Source organism: Pelobates fuscus, chromosome 7 (genome assembly GCF_036172605.1).
Source record: "Pelobates fuscus isolate aPelFus1 chromosome 7, aPelFus1.pri, whole genome shotgun sequence".
Classification (NCBI taxonomy): domain Eukaryota; kingdom Metazoa; phylum Chordata; class Amphibia; order Anura; family Pelobatidae; genus Pelobates; species Pelobates fuscus.
The window spans coordinates 168,889,471-168,905,381 of record NC_086323.1 but is presented as its reverse complement, the minus strand read 5'-3'; the positions used below and the strand labels follow the sequence as shown (position 1 = coordinate 168,905,381).

General features: G+C 44.0%; 1 protein-coding gene across 3 annotated transcripts in view; it reads right to left on the bottom strand.

The window, feature by feature from the left end:
• The window catches only part of TMEM40 (transmembrane protein 40), an 88,445-nt gene that overhangs the window by 46,500 nt on the left and 26,034 nt on the right, over positions 1-15,911 (bottom strand). For all 3 annotated transcript variants that reach the window (XM_063426913.1, XM_063426915.1, XM_063426914.1), the window contains exon 3: positions 14,344-14,483. In XM_063426913.1, the coding sequence (XP_063282983.1) occupies positions 14,344-14,483 (140 nt within the window). The remainder of the gene's footprint in view (positions 1-14,343; positions 14,484-15,911) is intronic.

Genomic DNA, 15,911 nt, shown 5'->3' with positions numbered 1-15,911 from the left:
GGGCCCCCGGGTAAAGCAGTGCACTAGGGCCCTGTCTACACAACCACTCACAGGATTTTTTTTTAATTTTAGTTATCGATAAAAGTAAGCTTATATTTATTAATACCTCCAAGAAATGCAATACATTCATACAATACAAACAAACAGACTGCTGAATACACACACAGACTGCTGAATACACAGAATGCAGAATATGCAAAGGCCACTGTATACTCACAGGCTGCTGTATACACACAGGCTGCTGTATACACACAGGCTGCTGACTACACACTCAAAGACTGCTGAATACATGCAGACTGCTGAGTACACACACAGACTGCTGAGTACACACACAGACTGCTGACTACATACACACAGATCTCTGAATACACACACACAGACTGCTGAATACATACACACAGACTGCTGAATACATACACACAGACCGCTGAGCACACACACACACACAGACTGCTGAATACATGCAGACTGCTGAATACATGTACACAGACTGCTACACACACACACACACAGATTGGTGAACACACACACAGACTACTGAACACACTCAAACAGAACAAAGGATATAGGTAGCTCCAAAATAAATACAATATTGTAGTAAGTAATCAAAAAAGGTACCAAGTAAAAGATTAAAATGCCCTTTCGAGGTTTTAAAAGTCTTCAAATGTTGAATAAGATGTCTACGGAGTGGTACCACACATCAACGGCATATGCAAAAGAGAAAATAGGAGACCAATAGTGCAGTGTTGTAAGTCTATGGACTATAGACAACATAGAACTAAAAACTGCCAACTCTCAGTAAAACAGCTTACAGTGGTATTTAAACTCCCCACATGTAGGATATCCCTCAGACGGTAGTTGTAGTGTAGATTGTATGCAATTAAAGAGAAAGAATGCCCATAGTGCTCTCCATATATGCAAATATGTAATCGTAAAATGAAATGTACTTACAATTTTGAGAGCAGACAAACCGCTCTATGGTAACAGCGTGGGTGGAACAATCCCCACCTAGGATACTTTTGATGATGGACCTGATGTGTATGGGAAATAGGTTGTGCCAGGTACAAATAAATAAAATAAAAACTAAATAAAAGTATAAAAAACTGCCCCAAATGAAATAGGTAGTCTAAAAATCTTACTTTTATTTAAACAAATAATAATAAAATTACAACGTGTTTCGCCCATTAGGCTTCTTCAAGTGAAATAAAACCTGGCAGTTTGGGTTTATATAGTGTCAGGATCGGGTCAGGGATCCAACACGCAGAGTACAAAGAGTAGCTGATACGTATACCGGTCCTTAGAATGGCCGGACTAACGTATGACTACAAAAGAATGGTCAGAGACAAGCCGAGGTCGAGGATAACAGAGGACAGGTAAGCGAGAGACAAGCCGGGTCAAGGATAACAGAAAGGCAGGAGAGTAAACAACAAAGCCGGGTCAGAACCAAAAGACAAGTGAATCATAAAGCACTGTGTGACTAGGCGGACTAGAACCACGACAGGGCAATGAGTGAATGAGAGAACCACCGTTAAGTATCCTGGCTAGGGAGAGAGGACACGCCTCCGGCGAGTCCTGATTCGTCTCCCGAGATTTGAGTGGCAGGATGCTCCGGGTTGGCGTCATGACGTCTACCTCCGGTCTTCCTGTTATAAAAGGAAGAGACTCCCTCGCGGCCGGCGTTAGCACGACCGAGTGAACCGCGGGAGACCGAGGGAAGATGGCGTCCGGACGGATCAGCTTCTAAGTCTCTACCTCTCTCAAAGGTAGAGACTCCAGGTACCCTGACAGTACCCCCCCCCTCAGATACGCCCACCGGGCGGAAGGAGCCGGGGCGAGATGGAAAGCGGGAGTGAAATGCTCTGCGAAGACGGGGAGCATGAACATCCTCTTGTGGTACCCAACTCCTCTCCTCAGGACCATATCCCTTCCAGTCAACTAAATATTGTACTCGCCCCCGGGAGATACGAGAATCAATAATGGAGTTAACCTCATACTCCTCCTGACCCTCCACCTGAACAGGGCGCGGAGGGGCGATTGTGGAGGAGAATCTGTTACAGATTAGAGGCTTTAATAATGAGACGTGAAAGGAATTCGGGATGCGTAAAGTAGCTGGAAGAGCTAGACGATATGCCACTGGGTTAATTCGAGTCAAGATCCTGTAGGGACCAATATAACGAGGAGCGAATTTCATGGAAGGAACTTTAAGACGAATATTCCTAGTGCTCAACCAGACTCTATCGCCCGGAACAAAATTCGGAGCCGCCCTTCTACGTTTGTCAGCATGTTTCTTAACCAGTACAGAATTGTGTAGAAGAATCTGTCGAGTCTGATCCCACAACTTCTTCAAATTGGCCACATGGACATCAACCGACGGCACTCCTTGGGAAGAGGAAACCGGGGGAAGAATGGATGGATGAAAGCCATAGTTCATGAAGAAGGGACTTGAATGCGTGGAGTCACAAACGAGATTGTTGTGCGCAAACTCTGCCCAAGGAATCAAACCGACCCAATCGTCCTGGTGTTCGGAAACAAAACAACGTAAGTATTGCTCAATCTTCTGGTTGGTTCGTTCAGCAGCTCCGTTAGACTGAGGATGATAGGCGGACGAAAAATTCAATTTGATGCCTAATTGAGAACAGAACGACCTCCAAAAACGTGAAACAAATTAGGAGCCTCTATCAGAAGTGATCTCCGAAGGAATCCCATGCAAGCGAAAAATCTCCTTAGCAAAGACCTCCGCCAATTCAGGGGAAGTCGGGAGTTTAGGCAAAGGTACGAAATGTGCCATCTTGGTAAACCTATCGACTACGGTAAGGATAACAGTGTGCTTTTTAGAAACAGGCAGATCCACAATAAAGTCCATTGCCACACAGGACCAAGGTTTGTCAGGAATCTCCAACGGTTGTAGAAGACCACAAGGAAGCGAATGCGGTAGTTTAGTTTTAGTGCAGACAACACAAACCCCGATAAAATCCTTAACATCCTTCCGTAACGACGGCCACCAGAAATCCTTGGAAATCAAAGAATACGTCTTGCGGACACCCGGATGACCAGCCACCTTACTCTCGTGAAGACACTGTAAGAGTTCCAATTGAAGTTCAGGGGGAACGAAAAGTCTGGAAACTGGAGTCAGTCTAGGTGCCAGATGCTGCAAGTTCCTTATCTGATCAAGTAGCGGAGAATGAACTTTGAGAGTAGTGTTAGCGATAATGTTACACTTGGGTACTATAGAGGACAAAACCGGTTCAGATACGGCGGCAGGTTCATATTGGCGAGATAAGGCGTCGGCTTTAGAATTCTTAGAACCTGGCCTATATGTGAGCACGTAGTTGAAGTGAGTGAGAAATATGGACCAACGAACCTGTCTAGATGATAGTCGTTTAGCCTCTCCAATATAGGATAAGTTTTTATGATCTGTCAAAATAGTAACAGGATGCAAAGTACCCTCCAATAAATGTCTCCACTCCTTCAAGGCCATTATAACCGCTAGTAGTTCCCTGTCACCAATGTCATATCTGCTTTCGGTACCTGACAATTTTTTGGAAAAGTATCCACAAGGATGTAATGGTTTATCTACCCCCAACCTTTGGGACAGAACAGCACCTACACCTGTCTCAGAAGCGTCAACCTCGAGTAGGAAAGGTAGAGTAGTATCAGGGTGAACTAAAATTGGTGCGGAAGCAAACAACTCTTTGAGTGTTTTAAAAGCCAGAAGTGCTTCAGTAGACCAATTCTTAGTCTCAGCCCCTTGTTTGGTCATGTTGGTGATGGGAGCAATGATAGAGGAGTATCCCTTAATGAAACGTCTGTAGTAATTAGAGAAACCAATGAATCTCTGGATAGCCTTGAGCCCCTTAGGTAAAGGCCACTCTAATATGGATTGGAGCTTCTCCGGATCCATTTCAAACCCCTCCCCAGAAATCACATAACCAAGAAACGTAGTTTGGGATTGGTCAAAGCTGCATTTCTCTAGTTTGCAGTACAAGCCATGCTGAAGAAGTTTGTGTAAAACCCTCCTGACTTGTCTGTGGTGAGTCTCAATATCCCTGGAATGTATAAGAATATCATCAAGGTATACAATTACACAGTCATCTTGAAACTCCCTAAGAACCTCATTAATAAGGTCCTGAAATACTGCCGGAGCATTGCAGAGACCAAAAGGCATTACAGTATACTCATAGTGCCCATATCGAGTATTGAATGCAGTTTTCCACTCATCACCGTCGTGGATTCTCACCAAATTATAAGCACCTCTAAGGTCTAACTTGGTGAAAATTTTAGAACTTTTTAATCGGTCAAAAAGCTCGGTGATCAAGGGAATCGGATAAACATTTCTAATGGTTATCTTGTTAAGACCTCTGTAGTCAATGCAAGGTCTTAAAGAACCATCCTTCTTTTTAACAAAAAAGAATCCAGCCCCAGCAGGGGAGGAGGATCTTCTAATGAACCCCTTGTCTAGGTTTTCACGAATATACTCTTCTAGAACTAAGTTTTCATTCGTGGACAAAGGGTATACATGACCCCTGGGGGGCATGGTACCAGAAAGTAAATTAATTTTGCAATCAAAAGGCCTATGTGGTGGTAAGGTATCAGCCTTTCTTTTGTCAAATACTGCCTTTAAATCTTGATACAAGGACGGTATCTGTACTTTGGTAGAGTCAGTAGCGTCATTACGTGAGTTGACACTACAAAGCGGTGACACTTTCTTTAAACAACTCTCTTGACAATTCTGGCCCCATGAAACTATTTCCCCTGATCTCCAATCTATAACGGGGTTATGTTTCTTAAGCCAGGAGTATCCCAGGACTATGGGAACAGAAGGAGATGAAATGAGTAGTAGGGATATTTCCTCCTTGTGTAGAATACCAGTAGTTAAGTAAAGAGGTGTGGTCTCCCGGGAAATCACAGGCTCAACTAAAGGTCTACCATCAATGGCTTCAACAGCCAAGGGTGTCTTTCTTAACTGGGATGGGATAGTGTGTTTGGTGAGAAACTTTTGGTCGATAAAACTCTCAGCAGCGCCGGAGTCTATCAATGCCATAGTTTCTAAAGTTCCCTTCTCCCAAGTTAAAGAGACCGGTAATAGGAGTCTATGTTCTTTGTAGTTATGAGCAGAGGACAAAATCGAAACACCCAAGGTCTGTCCTCTAGAGAAACTTAGGTGCGAGCGTTTCCCGGACGGCTGGGACAGCTCAAACGTACATGACCTCTGAACCCACAATACATACACAGTCCCTCTCTTCTCCTGTACTGTCTCTCCTCCTCTGAGAGACGAGTAAGGCCTAACTGCATAGGTTCTGAAACCTGTGGATCTTTGGTTTCAGAAACTTGAAATGATGGTACTAGTCTAGAGAAAGATTTAGCGGTTCTATCTCGAGTATTCTGTCTCTCCCTTAGACGTTCGTCAATACGAGAGATAAAGGAAATTAAGTCCTCCAGATTCTCGGGAAGTTCTCTTGTCGCTACCTCATCAAGTATTACATCAGATAATCCATTTAAGAATACGTCTATATAGGCCTGTTCATTCCATTTTACCTCTGCCGCCAAAGACCTGAACTCTAGTGCATAATCCACAAGTGTTTGGTTGTCTTGTCTAAGGCGCAACAGTAATCTGGCTGCATTGGCCTTCCTGCCAGGAGGGTCAAAAGTTCTTTTAAAAGCAGCTACAAAGGAATTATAGTTATAGACTAATGGATTATCATTCTCCCACAACGGATTCGCCCATCTCAGAGCTTTCTCAATGAGTAAGGTAATAATAAATCCCACCTTTGCTCTATCAGTAGGGTATGAACGGGGCTGTAGCTCGAAATGAATACTGATCTGGTTCAAAAAGCCACGACACCTCTCAGGAGAACCAGCATAACGTACAGGTGGGGTAACTTGGGAAGAAGCACCTACAGTAGCTACCTCTAACCCCGAACCCACAGAAGAAGCAGAAGTGTTACGCCTCTCCTCAGGTGGATTAATAGGGCGAGACAGCAGCGCCTGTAGTGCTAGAGCCATCTGATCCATCCTATGATCCATGGCGTCAAACCTAGGATCAGGAGAACCAAGCTGACAATTTGTACCTGCAGGATCCATGGCCCTGTCGTAATGTCAGGATCGGGTCAGGGATCCAACACGCAGAGTACAAAGAGTAGCTGATACGTATACCGGTCCTTAGAATGGCCGGACTAACGTATAACTACAAAAGAATGGTCAGAGACAAGCCGAGGTCGAGGATAACAGAGGACAGGTAAGCGAGAGACAAGCCGGGTCAAGGATAACAGAAAGGCAGGAGAGTAAACAACAAAGCCGGGTCAGAACCAAAAGACAAGTGAATCATAAAGCACTGTGTGACTAGGAGGACTAGAACCACGACAGGGCAATGAGTGAATGAGAGAACCACCGTTAAGTATCCTGGCTAGGGAGAGAGGACACGCCTCCGGCGAGTCCTGATTCGTCTCCCGAGATTTGAGTGGCAGGATGCTCCGGGTTGGCGTCATGACGTCTACCTCCGGTCTTCCTGTTATAAAAGGAAGAGACTCCCTCGCGGCTGGCGTTAGCACGACCGAGTGAACCGCGGGAGACCGAGGGAAGATGGCGTCCGGACGGATCAGCTTCTAAGTCTCTACCTCTCTCAAAGGTAGAGACTCCAGGTACCCTGACATATAGGAGACTTAATGACATAAAATGTTTGAATTTTGGCAACAAAATGACGTCACAGGTCATGTGAAAAAAACATGGTTGCGACGTCATTTGGCGCTAAAATGCTAAAGATTAATGTTATAAAGTCTCCTATATAAACACAAACTGCCAAGTATCTGTTTTATTTCACTTGAAGAAGCCTAATAGGGAGAAGCACGGTGTGAATTTTTTATTATCTGTTTAAATAAAAGTAAGATTTTTACACTTTTATTTGTTTTTATTTTATTTTATTTGTACCTGGTGCAACCCATTTCCCATACACATCAGGCCCATCATTAAAAGTATCCTAGGTGGGGATTGTTCCACCCACGCTGTTACCATAGAGCGGTTTGTCTGCTCTCAAAATTGTAAGTACATTTCATTTTACGATTACATATTTGCATATATGGAGAGCACTATGGGCCTTTTTTCTCTTTAATTGCATACAATCTACACTACAACTACCGTCTGAGGGATATTCTACATGTGGGGAGTTTAAATACCACTGTAAGCTTTTTACCGAGCCATGTAGTAAGAAAAAGGAAAACGGTTATAGGAAAGCGTTTTATACGTGTTTTCCTTTTTCTATTTCACCAGTATAGATGCATGATTGTCTGCTCTGTGTTTTTGTGCTCCTTACAGTGGCTCCTCTTGACCATTATTGGTCCGTCGTTCTTTCCCGCTGTCATATTGACTCGTATGGCAGCAGCACTTTGGGTTACTACATGGCAGGTGAGTTGAACTCATGGATATTATTTATTTATTTATTCATTTTAATTCTTTATTTTTGAAGTGCAAATAATTTACATACAACTTGTCACGCCCCAACAGCTTGTGACAGAAGACAAAATACACAGCTTGTAATCAGTAAGGCAGTGAGAAAACTTGCACAATTTTTAAAGTTACAAAGACAAGAGTAGGTACATGCTTGTTATCGCTATTATAGAGTGAGATTAAAACGTAGATTCTTAGGGTATTCAAATCTATCTAGATTCAATAGCGATTGTAAATGGTTATTTATATCTTTCTCAAGCAATATAGATTCGATCAGGTTGTTAGTTAAAGCGATACATACTAGCAAAAGTCGTTGTTACAAGAAGTGGATTAACATGACTGGCTGCAGTTAGTGGCATGCTGAGTTGGTACATCATCCTAATGAGTGAACAAACTATGAGGATGCATTTCGTCATATATATACACACATCGATCTCTATCAGACTGTACCAGATATGTTATCAAAATACAGTTATGCAGTTTAGCAATACCAGAATACATTTGCTAGGGTTTTAGTCATGAAAGGCAGGTGAAGGGCATAGCACCCAGGCTAAGCAGTGGGTCTAGACACATAATTTGAGGCTGCATCAGTACATGTGGAGATGCCTAAGGCTGCAATGTGGCTGACTAAGCGTTAAAACACATATAGGCGGGGGGCGGAGCCGACAGCCGAGCAGACAGGTCGCATTCACTAAGAGCTCCGTGCATTTTCAGCACAAATTACCGAAAAAAGCGATAAAACTTACCCCCCAACTTGCAAAACAAAGCTGAACTCACCTGGCAAGCTCGCCAATCATGGGCAGAAAAAACAAAAAACTAAAACCAGATCAGATCCGACCTGGCACAAGCATTGGGGACCTATGGAGGCGAGCACATGGCGCCCTTGAGCCCAACATGGCCGCCTATATCGATGACAATGAGGACTCCGATGAACAACTCTCGGACCCCGAAGAAACATACCTACCCACAACGTTGATACCACCGCAGCCGGACTCAGCCCCGGTAACGAAGGCGGTCATGCAGGAACTGCTAGCGGACCTCCGCCGGCACATCCAGACTGATGTGGCGGACATACGGAAAGATATCCAGGGCCTGACAGGCCGCATGGGAAGCCTGGAGCAAGACGCCCGCAACCACACACGGCAAATATCCGTGATACAACAGGAGCTAAAATCGATGCAACAACAGCGCCTAACTATGGAGCAAAAGATGGCGGCAATGGAGGACTCGTACCGCGCCCAAAACATCAAGATAAGAGGCATAACAGATACGGTCCTGGACACTGAGCTACCACACTTTCTGAGACGCCTGATGAGCAACATACTCCCGCTGAAGCAGGCTAAGGGAGTGTCCCTCGATGGTATGTTCAGAATCCCCAAACCAACAACGGCCCCAGCGGCAGCACCTCGAGACCTAATTGTAAGATTTCAGAAGCGTCAGGATAAAGAAGCAGTCATGACCGCAACCAGGGGAAACGCACCGTACGCTTTTGAGGGCATGGCCCTAACATTTTATACGGACTTATCCAGAGGAACTATGGCCTGGCGCACAGCCCTCCGGCCCTTTACCTCCCTGCTCCGAACACACAATATCAAGTACCAATGGCGCTCGTCTCACAAGCTCCAAGTATTCCATGGAGACACTACATACTTAATAGCAGACCTGCAGGAAGCGAGGACGCACCTATCAACCCTAGGCCTACCACAGGACTCTATGCAGCAACCCTGCTCAACCCTAAAGCCCCATGAGTGGAACCCAGCTACCTCCGAGACATTTGTCCCGAGAGGGCACAACCACGCTGCGCAGAAGACGGCCCCCACCTGAACAACCCTGGAGATCATGTGGGGCCCCGCCAACCACTCTAACCGCAGCCTCGGTGTTGTCAGAGGACTGAAAATGAAAATGTTTTACGGTTGAAAATGTTTTACAGTTGAAAATGTCTTTTATGGTTGAATTTGCCGGTTACACCTACTCCACAGAGGTACTCACACAACATACGAGACACCCCTGCCACTATACAGCAATTAGCCACACATAGCCCCCCCTGCATCCACAAACTCCCACGACACCAGGGCAGCAGACTCGCCCACACCACCGTCACCTACCGACACTGACTCCCGCTGCCATACCCGGAGATACACATAGGGAGCCACGGGCCCCAATCTAGATATGCCCTCTCTTAAGTAAGTTTAGCACAATCTGCACCATGCAGTAGCAGACCACCAGAGTATAAAACACCGACCAGTCGACCCTACCCACAAGAGTAACACACTCAGGACCCCTTATATATGATGTCCACACATTAGCCCACCCTTGCCCGCAACCTACGGGCATCAGCGATCGCACCCCCCAGGAGCACCTATCATCATGCCGACCAAGAGGTCGCAAGGGATCTAAGAGCCCACTAGCCTCCCGCACAAGTCACAACGCAGGCATGCACTTAGTGAGACCACGCAAGTTGCTACATACATTAGCCGGTACCGATACGTGTTAAACGCTGCTGCACGTCAGTGATTCGCCTATTTAGTCACCACTTAATGTTTAGCCCTCACGGTAAAACGCACCCGAAAGATCATGTCCAAACTTACCTAACAACTGATACGCCTAATTACTTAACCACTTACTGTTTAGCCATCACGGTAGAACGAACCCAACGGAACGTGTCAAAATGTAGTACCTCCTGGAGTTAACTTAAAGTGCTTGAACTGAGCTAGCTACTCTTTATCTACAAACACAAAAGCACAATGTTATAGATGCCATATTTGTATTACCAGGTGCATCTAATCTCCTCACACCAGCTGCTATGGCAGTAAAGATTTGCATGTCCACTACAGGCACGAAACATAAAGAAGTCTCTCAAAAGTTAAGCAGACATGTATACTTATATCTTGTATACTACTTATATCTTGTATACTACTACTTACTCCGCTATCTAGATGACCAGCCATACTTTGACGGTTACCCGATAATGCTCTCTTAAAAACTTCAAATGTGCTATACTCTTATGCCACGTTATGTTTCCATTAATTGTTACATCACTGCTTGTTACCGCTGTTGTGGCTGAACAAGCCTATTGTTATACCATGCACAACAAAAATAAAGAATTAAAAAAAAAAAAAAAAAAAACACATATAGGCTAGGCAATAAACGATGACTGGCATACCGCACAGCGCTCCAGAGGCAACGTGGGGGAGAGCACAGAGTCCATGTGCGCTGTAAGGCCTTTAGTGCGGCCGGTGGCTACCCCCCACAGGTAATCAGTCCAGTGTTGGCTTAACCGACACCCATGTCCGGTATGCTCCTGCTCCGGGCGTTTGACTTCTCCAGGGTCAAGGTGCGTTTTGGGCAGCACTCACCCTTTCGTTGGCTTCGGGTCGGTTCAAGGGCTGGCAACTTCGGGCTCCAGGCCCCATGACCCAGAGTGTCCAAGTCCTGTTTTCTATGCAGGCGGTGGAGGGTCCTGTTGCGTGCTTGTTTCTTGCGGCAGGGTTTTTTCCGCCCACTTGGTGGTCTCTGCTGGGTAAGCGCCCCTCTGACCCTCGGTTTGCGTGGGCTGGTCTTGGGCTTGGTAGATTGCTGGGTAGGTTTTGTGCCTGTTTGATAGCCTTCAGCGTTTGGGCTTAGGCCTCTCTGGGTGTCCCTTTGTCTGGGTCGCTGTGTGGGTTGCATTCGCCTCTCCAGCTTGGCCCAGAATCGGGCAAATATCTCGTCGATGCCCTGGAGTGTTTGCTCCACGTGGTCCGCTGCTGTGTGTGAGGTGAGTATGTCCGCCATCTTGGGCAGCCCAGGGGAGCGTAGCTGCTGCTGGTCTGAGTCAGCCTGTCTTTCATTGTGGCAGGTGTCTGCCGCCCGGGTGCTTGCCAGGTAGGACCGGGATAACCCCCGCCGGTCCAGGGGGGGAGGGGACCCCTTTAGTCGTGTGTCACCTCCGGTTAGAGCCGTAGGAGAGCGGCCGTCTCTCCTCGGCCCAGTGACCGGTAGGCCGCAAAGCCCCGAGTCCGGTTTGCCAGCGGAGGAGCGGCCCGCGAGAGGTATCCCCGGAACCGCCGGCATGTCAGGATTAGGTCGGGTAAGATTCTGCAGCCCGGCAGGCTTTTGGCTCGTTTTGCTGTTGATTTTAGTATGCCAGACACAGGAGCTCATGCGGCACACGTCTGGACTGCTCCGTGGTCAGGCTCCGCCCCCTTATTTTTATTTTTTTTCTCATCCTGTTCTAAATATTGACAAGTGTTGTCTTTTTCTTTACTTTTTCTTTACATAGCTGGTTAGTCAACTGGCTCATATTAAAAGATTGTTTACCCTTTTTTTCCCCCTTGATCATCTGCTTCATATTTAGTATCTAATATAATCACTATGATACTTTAACTTTAAATTGTAGCAATCTTTCAAGTTTTTATCACACAGTTGATTTCTGATTTTGTTATATTTGTTTAAATAAAAGTTTAGTGTATAAACAATGTTTTATGTTATTATACATTTTTTGATCTTACAATATGGTTTGCTCATTCTTTTGCCTATACTAGCATATGTGTAACTGGTCGATTTGGTCAACATAGCTCTCTTGCTTGTATATAAACTATTGCGGGTATGTAAATTAAGGCAGTCCACTTCTCTTGCATTGATATACATTTTTTTACTCCATAGGTCACTTCTGCTTAGCATAGATAATAACATTTTCTGTAATTTATTATGTTAGTAACTTGTTGGTATAAGAATTAATTATTCTTCAATTATTTTAATCAATTATCTTCTTTTTCTGTGTTTACTGTTAGAGTGAACAATAACGTTGTGCTGAATGCGCATGATGCATTGACGCCTATATATAGAGATTATTATAGTGCACTATCTTTTTGGACTGTTGCATATAAGGACTTTATTTTTGTCTTTTTTCTCTTTTTCATTTTCTAAATTTTTTTTTTAATTTTTAAATTTTTTTCTTCTTTATTATGATTTCATACAGGCAGCAGCACTTGGTACCGTGCTAAATACTTTGCTTCTACACCACCAGTGGGATCATTACCAGCTGTACCTATATCCATACAATGAATTTAAACTGTGCAAAAGCAAATAGTATTTATGGAGGGTTTTGCAATTATTTGTAAATAGCTACTGTACATATGATGAAATGGATGCAACTGTACATACGATGAAATCATTCTATGAAAACCAACTGTAATTATTAATATATTTTCCATAGTAGGTTAAGAGAACAATCAATTAATTGCATTATTACTAACGTTTGTTATTGAGATTTGTCATATATGACTTGAGTGCGGTATTCATATTTATTTAATTTTTAGTTCTATGTTGTCTATAGTCCATAGACTTACAATATTGCATGCACTATTGGTCTCCTATTTTCTCTTTTGCATATGCCTTTGATGTGTGATACCACTCCGTAGACATCTTATTCAACATTTGAAGACTTTTAAAACCTCAAAAGGACATTTTTAAATTTTACTTGGTACCTTTTTTGGATTACTTACTAGAATATTGTATTTATTTTGGCGCTACCTGTATCCTTTGTTCTGTTTGTTCGATTTATCCTTGGAGGTTTTGAGGGTTACCTTCCTATTCAGGTGTGCAGCCCTCTTGTGATCAGTTATTGTAGCGCTTTTCCGCCCTTACTTTTTGTGAACACACACACAGACTGCTGAATACACACACACAGACAGACAATGACGGGTGCAGTGTGTGTGAGGGGTGCTGTATGTGTGAGGGGTGTAATGTGTGTGTGAGGGGTGTAATGTGTGTGTGAGGGGTGCAATGTGTGTGTGAGGTGCTATGTGTGTGTGTGTGTGTGTGAGGGGTGCTCTGTGTGTTAGGGATGCTCTGTGTGAGGGGTGCGTGTGTATGTGAGGGGTGCCGTGTGCATGTGTGTGTGTGAGAGAGGTGCTGTGTGTGAGGAGTGTTCTGTGTATGGGGTGCTGTGTGTGCTATGTGTGTGAGGGGTGCTGTGTGTGTGCTGTGTGTGTGAGGGGTGATGTGTGTGTGCTTTGCATGTGAGAGGTGCTGTGTGTGAGGGGTGTTGTGTGTAAGGGGTGCGGTATGTGTGTGCGAGGGGTCCGCTGTGTGTGAGGGGTGCGGTATGTGTGTGTGAGAGTTGCTGTGTGTGAAAGGTACTCTGTGTGTCGGGGGTGCCGTGTGTGAAGGTTGCTGTATTTAAGGGGGGTGCATAAAGATTTTTGTTATATTTATTTAAAATCATTTTTTTAAAAAGCTGCATGCCTCCCCCCACCCCACCCTTCTTCTTACATTTTGGTGAAGGAGACAGGAAAAGCCCTGGTGGTCCAGTGGTGAGTACTACAGACCACTGGCTGCAGGCCATCTTCACTAGTCCCATGAGGAGAATGCTGTGTCGGAGTGTTGCCAGAGCAGAGCTCAGACCAGCATGCTCGCGAGAGGAACTGCCTCCTAGGTCCTTTCCCTCATGCAGCCTCCCTCTCCATCTCTCTCGCTCTTTCCAACTAAGGGCCTTTGGGCCGGTGATGGAGAATCTTTGCTCTCCCCACTGGCCCGAGAGGGCCCTAAGCAAGTAAGCAGGGCTGGTTCTCAATTGGCCGACAGGGGAGATTAAAATATCTCCCCTGTCGGCCTTGGCACATGGGCATGCCCATGCAGAAAGACGGCCCTGCCAGTAGCCTCAAAGAGAAACCACCATCACAACGAACAATAACCCCAAACCCTATTTGCAGGAAAACTGCTATTAAAGAACACCGGAGAGATGTTAAAACATAATATTCCAGACAGTACATGATGACATATTTGAGTGATTGACATATTTGAAGTATAACAGATTGTAACATAATCCATACTGAGCACTGTACAAACTTGAGTTAGTTTAAGACCTAACAAAAGTACATATACAGTATTTATTCTGTAATTTGAGAAGAGTTGACTCACCCCCTGGACCTCCTCTTCAGTAAGTATAGAAAGTGATGGCGTGCTGCATATTTGAAGGAAGAGACCGTAGGAAGACTGACTATTTTTCTCAATCGATTTTAAATATTCCAAATCAGTAGCAAATGCCTCTTGAAAAAGGTCTGAAGTAAACGATATAAAAAAAATTTAATCCATTTAAACATTGACTATTGTGATTTGCTAACAAAGTAATGAGAGACAAATTTAAAGGAACATTCCAAATACCATATCCACAGCAGCACACTGCCCTGGCACTCCTCAATTGAAAACAGTCAAACGGTTTTAGAATGGATTGACTTTTTACCTGGCATCTGTTGAGCGCTGCTCCTTGCCACCAATACAGATAGCCAAAAGAGTGATGGAAACTCCTGCTAGAGGACTTCCGTTAGCTGTGCAGGGCTGGATCGTTGGCGGAGAGAAAGTCAGCTGGTTACTCTCGGCCAATGAGCAAAGCCCTGCATCACCGGGCTTAGCTGAGACAGAAAGCTTCCGGCTCTTTGTAGACTGTAGTGGAGGCAAGGATTGGGGTCTGGCGGACCCCAGCTAAGAAGTCAAACCATTCTAAAACAATTGGGAAGCACTCTGCATCATAACCACTTGCTTAGGTGCCTAATGTGTTCCTTTAAGGAAGGAGTTTTTTTCATCTCCTTTATATTTATAATACACTTCTAGTGTATTTTTTTTTTTTATACATTAAATTTGATAAATTTAACTTGCAACTATGTCTTTTAAAGTGTAACGGAAAAATATAAAAATCCATCTATTAATGGCTTCTAATATATAGAAATATGAATCATATAGTGCCATGGGAAATATATTTTAACATAAGTTTAGTCAGTGAACAATATAGTCTGCCCGAAAAGTAAAATACATTTTAAAATAGTAAAAAAAAATAGTATTGTTCACAGTGTTTACACACATGAACCCTAAGGCTTTTATTCAGTAAACAACTGTTTAATGAACAGCAAACTTGCAGAATATTGTCCACAACTCGTGATCCAGTGAGCAAAAATGTTCCATTTACAAATCATCTTATACACTAAACACTACATTGTAAGAATCTGAAAATCTAAATGAAAACTTTAGGCAAAAAACGGCTGAAATTGGAAAAAAATCATTATTCATACTTCCTAAGTGTCACTATTTTGGAGGAACAATCCCTATTCTTGGTACAAATCACTCTGTCACTCTTTTCCTATCCTAATGTCCCTCTTTTTCGGAGATCCATATTGTTGGTGTGTCTGAGTGTATAACAGAGCTTCACAGCAATAACACTCACAGTAATGTGTCTTTAAACTACAATAAATGTGTTTAGAACTCAGTCTGTGTGAATGAGATACATAGTTATTTTTCTAAATTGCATTTTAGTAGCAGAAATTATTATGAGCATAATTAAAGTGCCCCTCTTTGTACATTTGAAATGTTAGGAATGATTTAAATTTACTACAATTTTGTATTTCGTGAGTAAGTTTAGGTAAGTAACCCTCTACAATTGTGACATACTGAAAGAGGATTTGCAAAGTTCACGCCAAGAGCCAAACTGGATAAAT